The 3,032-nt window shown below is 40.1% G+C and overlaps 1 protein-coding gene across 1 annotated transcript; it reads right to left on the bottom strand.

Annotated features, from left to right (window-relative positions):
* Positions 1–923: 923 nt before the first annotated feature.
* LOC147630535 (uncharacterized) lies at positions 924–1,793 on the bottom strand. The gene has a single exon (XM_086810431.1). The coding sequence runs from the start codon at positions 1,489–1,491 to the stop codon at positions 1,198–1,200; it is 294 nt and encodes a 97-aa protein (XP_086666557.1). The 5' UTR covers positions 1,492–1,793; the 3' UTR covers positions 924–1,197.
* Between the last annotated feature and the right edge of the window lie 1,239 nt (positions 1,794–3,032).

Raw genomic sequence — 3,032 nt, 5'->3', positions numbered from 1 at the left:
TCATGATTGAAAGGTTTCCACCATTGCTTTTGTTTATTGTTAACACATAGTATATTTGTAATGACCTTGAGGGAGGATCTTCAATAAACTTCTTGAATTTTTGTTGTACGTATATTGAAATGGCATAGTGAGAAAATGTTTCAATACTTTAGCCCTCTCTTTCTCTATTTCTATTTATTTATTTGTTTTTGCTTCTTCGACTCACTCCACTTAGCCTTCATTCACACTACCTTCGTCTTCTTCCTCCCATTTCATTTGGCCTTCATTTACACTGGTAATGTTTTCTTCCACTCATTTTGCCTCCATTTCCACGGCCACCATCTCTCTCTCTCTCTCTCTCTCTCTCTCTCTCTCTCTCTCACACACACACACACACACACACACACTCTTTCATCTTTTAGAAAAGTCAATGGGTTGTTTTGTAGAAAATGCTTCGCTTGCTTTCAGTGACCATTGATTGCACCATCACCTACTCAACCATCACCTGTAGATTGGAAATGGGTGTCATGGCATCTTTGAAAAAACACATACGAAGGTTGTACATTGCACACTAGTCAAATTTTCCCATCTAGAGAGACCAAGCCATCAAAATGATCAAAGGTTTTACATCGTTTATGAAGATACTTTACTGGTTAGCATCGTAGTTAATGATATTAACTTTCCATCAAGTGCAGCAATAAGTTGTAGTTCGTCAAGGCAGTGTGAGAACATGTCTAAGCCACATGTTGAATAAAGAAGTGCCATGGTGAAAAACCCTTTTTTTTAAAAGGTCTAAGCTAGCTTTATGTTTTTGAGGTCGATTAGCTAATATGCTACAAATCCATGAAGTAAATTCACAATTGCTAGGCTAGTTATGTGGTAAGTGGTACCTTCATCCTTGATTAATTGATATTTACCCCAAAGTTGGATCGCACAAAAGCATCTTTGATCCGTTAATATATATATATATTTACCCCAAAGATGGATTGCACAAAACATTGAACAAGCCAAAAATAGCCCTAAAACGACTACTATAATCATTACTTATCTAATCTAATATTATTAGTTAATATATATTATACAACATCCAGCTTTAGGTATACTGTGCAAGATGGTGTTTCTCGCCTATACAAAATCTCGTTAAGAGGGTGAAAGGCACCATCGCCGGTGCCTCAAAATTGAGAAAACGGATCAGAAAGTTTGATACATGGAGTAAAATTACTGAGCCTCAATTGTTTTGGTGGTGGCTTGAGTGGAGAAGACGGCGGGTGGTCTGTGGGGCGGCCACTGGTGGGAAACAGGGGCGATGGCGCCGGCGTCGGGAGGCGCGGGTTTGGGTGAGGTGGGCGTTTTGGGCCATTTGGGCTGCGAGGATCTATGGAGGCGGCAGCGGAAGGAGCCTTCGTGGGTGGTGGGGGCGCAGAGGCAGTGGCGGGGGTGGGGGTGAGGGTGGGCGGGGGGCAACTTAGGCACCTCCTGGTCGGGGGCGGGGGCGGGGGTTTTGGCGGCCATGGGGGGCGGGGATGGCCGGGCGAGACGGGATTAGCAAGGAGATTGTTGAAACAAAGCGAAATACGAAGCGCCTCTCAAGCCTTCTTATACATGCCTGCGCCCCTACTTTTAGTAGCTCCCGCTAACTTTAGTGGCATCTTCTCCAAACTAGTCCCCCCACATGTCTGCTTATGATTGGCAAGCAATGAATTATTGAGTGGCATCCTTACATACTGCCAACATGGCTTTCCATGCCACCAAGGCTGCTGACGTGTAGGACTCGACAGGTATTCTGCTGACGCGTCACGCGCTAACGCACGCGCAAGACTTAGTTCACTATTTTGATGACGTGTTACGCTGAGTGACTCTTCATCCTCTCACATCATTACGTGTCGTGCATCAAGAACTTTATGGAAGTCCATAGAAATTGAGCGTGCTAAAAGACAAGGTTGTCCACGCTTCGATTTTGCTTTATAGATTTACCGAGCAGATGATACATTTGCTTCCCTACCATAAAACCTCTACAATCTACCCACAATTTTTTCCTGCAAAATGTTGTTCTCTCCAATTGAAAAAAAAAACCTTTAGTTACAAATTAGCTGGGAAAATCAACAAATTTTCAAGAAAAAAACTTGTGAAAATTCTAAAATTTACAAGTCTTTCTTGAAAATTCAAGAACGACTTGTGAAATTTTAAATATATAAGTTTCAAGATCTATCAAGAACTCGGAACATTGTAATGTACCCCAAAAAGACTTGTCCAATAGGTCGAGGAAAGAAAATAATTGAGTATTTTTCAACACGAGCAACCTACATAGTAAACAAATTTGTAACTATAAAACAATAGGCATCCCCGTTACTTCCAAATTTGTATGCATGTATGTATGTAGAGAGAGAGAGAGAGAGAGAGAGAGAGAGAGAGAGAGAGAGAGAGAGAGAGAGAGAGAGAGAGAGAGAGAGTTGCACATATAACAAAATGTGAAAGCATGTAATCATTTTATTGACCTTAAGCATTCAAAAAGCATACCCTATGTAATTAGTATTGAGTTGAATGGAAGTTTCGCTCGTGCTTTGAAGATTTGTGAACAAAAAAGGAGCCAAACAATAATATAAAAAGGAACTCAGCATATTCCAAAAGTAATTGTGACCTTCAAATCATAGGTGAGCATCTTACATTAGAGGGCTACGATTTAAAGAAATTAAAATGTAGTAAATGAATCCAACAATCAAGATGTCATGGTTCAACTTTGGCAATATTACAAAGGATTTGCTTATCTTTAAGGGGCATAAATTAGTGGAACCTCTCTTTCATGTGGTCACAAAGTTGTTTTCCTTGAAAGTTCATTGCACCAGTCATGCTTAGATTCCAATTTTTTTTTCAAAAAGCACCCTCACTTTTTACTTTGTGGCCTTAATAAATAGACTTGCCAATACCATTGAGTTTCATGATACTTCAACTCATTAGATACACAATGTATTGTCAACAATTGCCACATTGACATGATTTTTGTGACAATTTTGACAAGCATATCATTATTTGTTTTTCTGGGCATAGATGGAATA

Source organism: Cibotium barometz, chromosome 16, assembly GCF_041138505.1.
Source record: "Cibotium barometz isolate CiBa-2024 chromosome 16, ASM4113850v1, whole genome shotgun sequence".
Classification (NCBI taxonomy): Eukaryota; Viridiplantae; Streptophyta; class Polypodiopsida; order Cyatheales; family Cibotiaceae; genus Cibotium; species Cibotium barometz.
This window is presented reverse-complemented; position numbering and strand designations above follow the sequence as displayed.

Bases quoted from the DNA above. Each gene is read 5' to 3' on its own strand.
- LOC147630535 (XM_086810431.1), bottom strand. From the start codon at position 1,491: ATGGCCGCCAAAACCCCCGCCCCCGCCCCCGACCAGGAGGTGCCTAAG.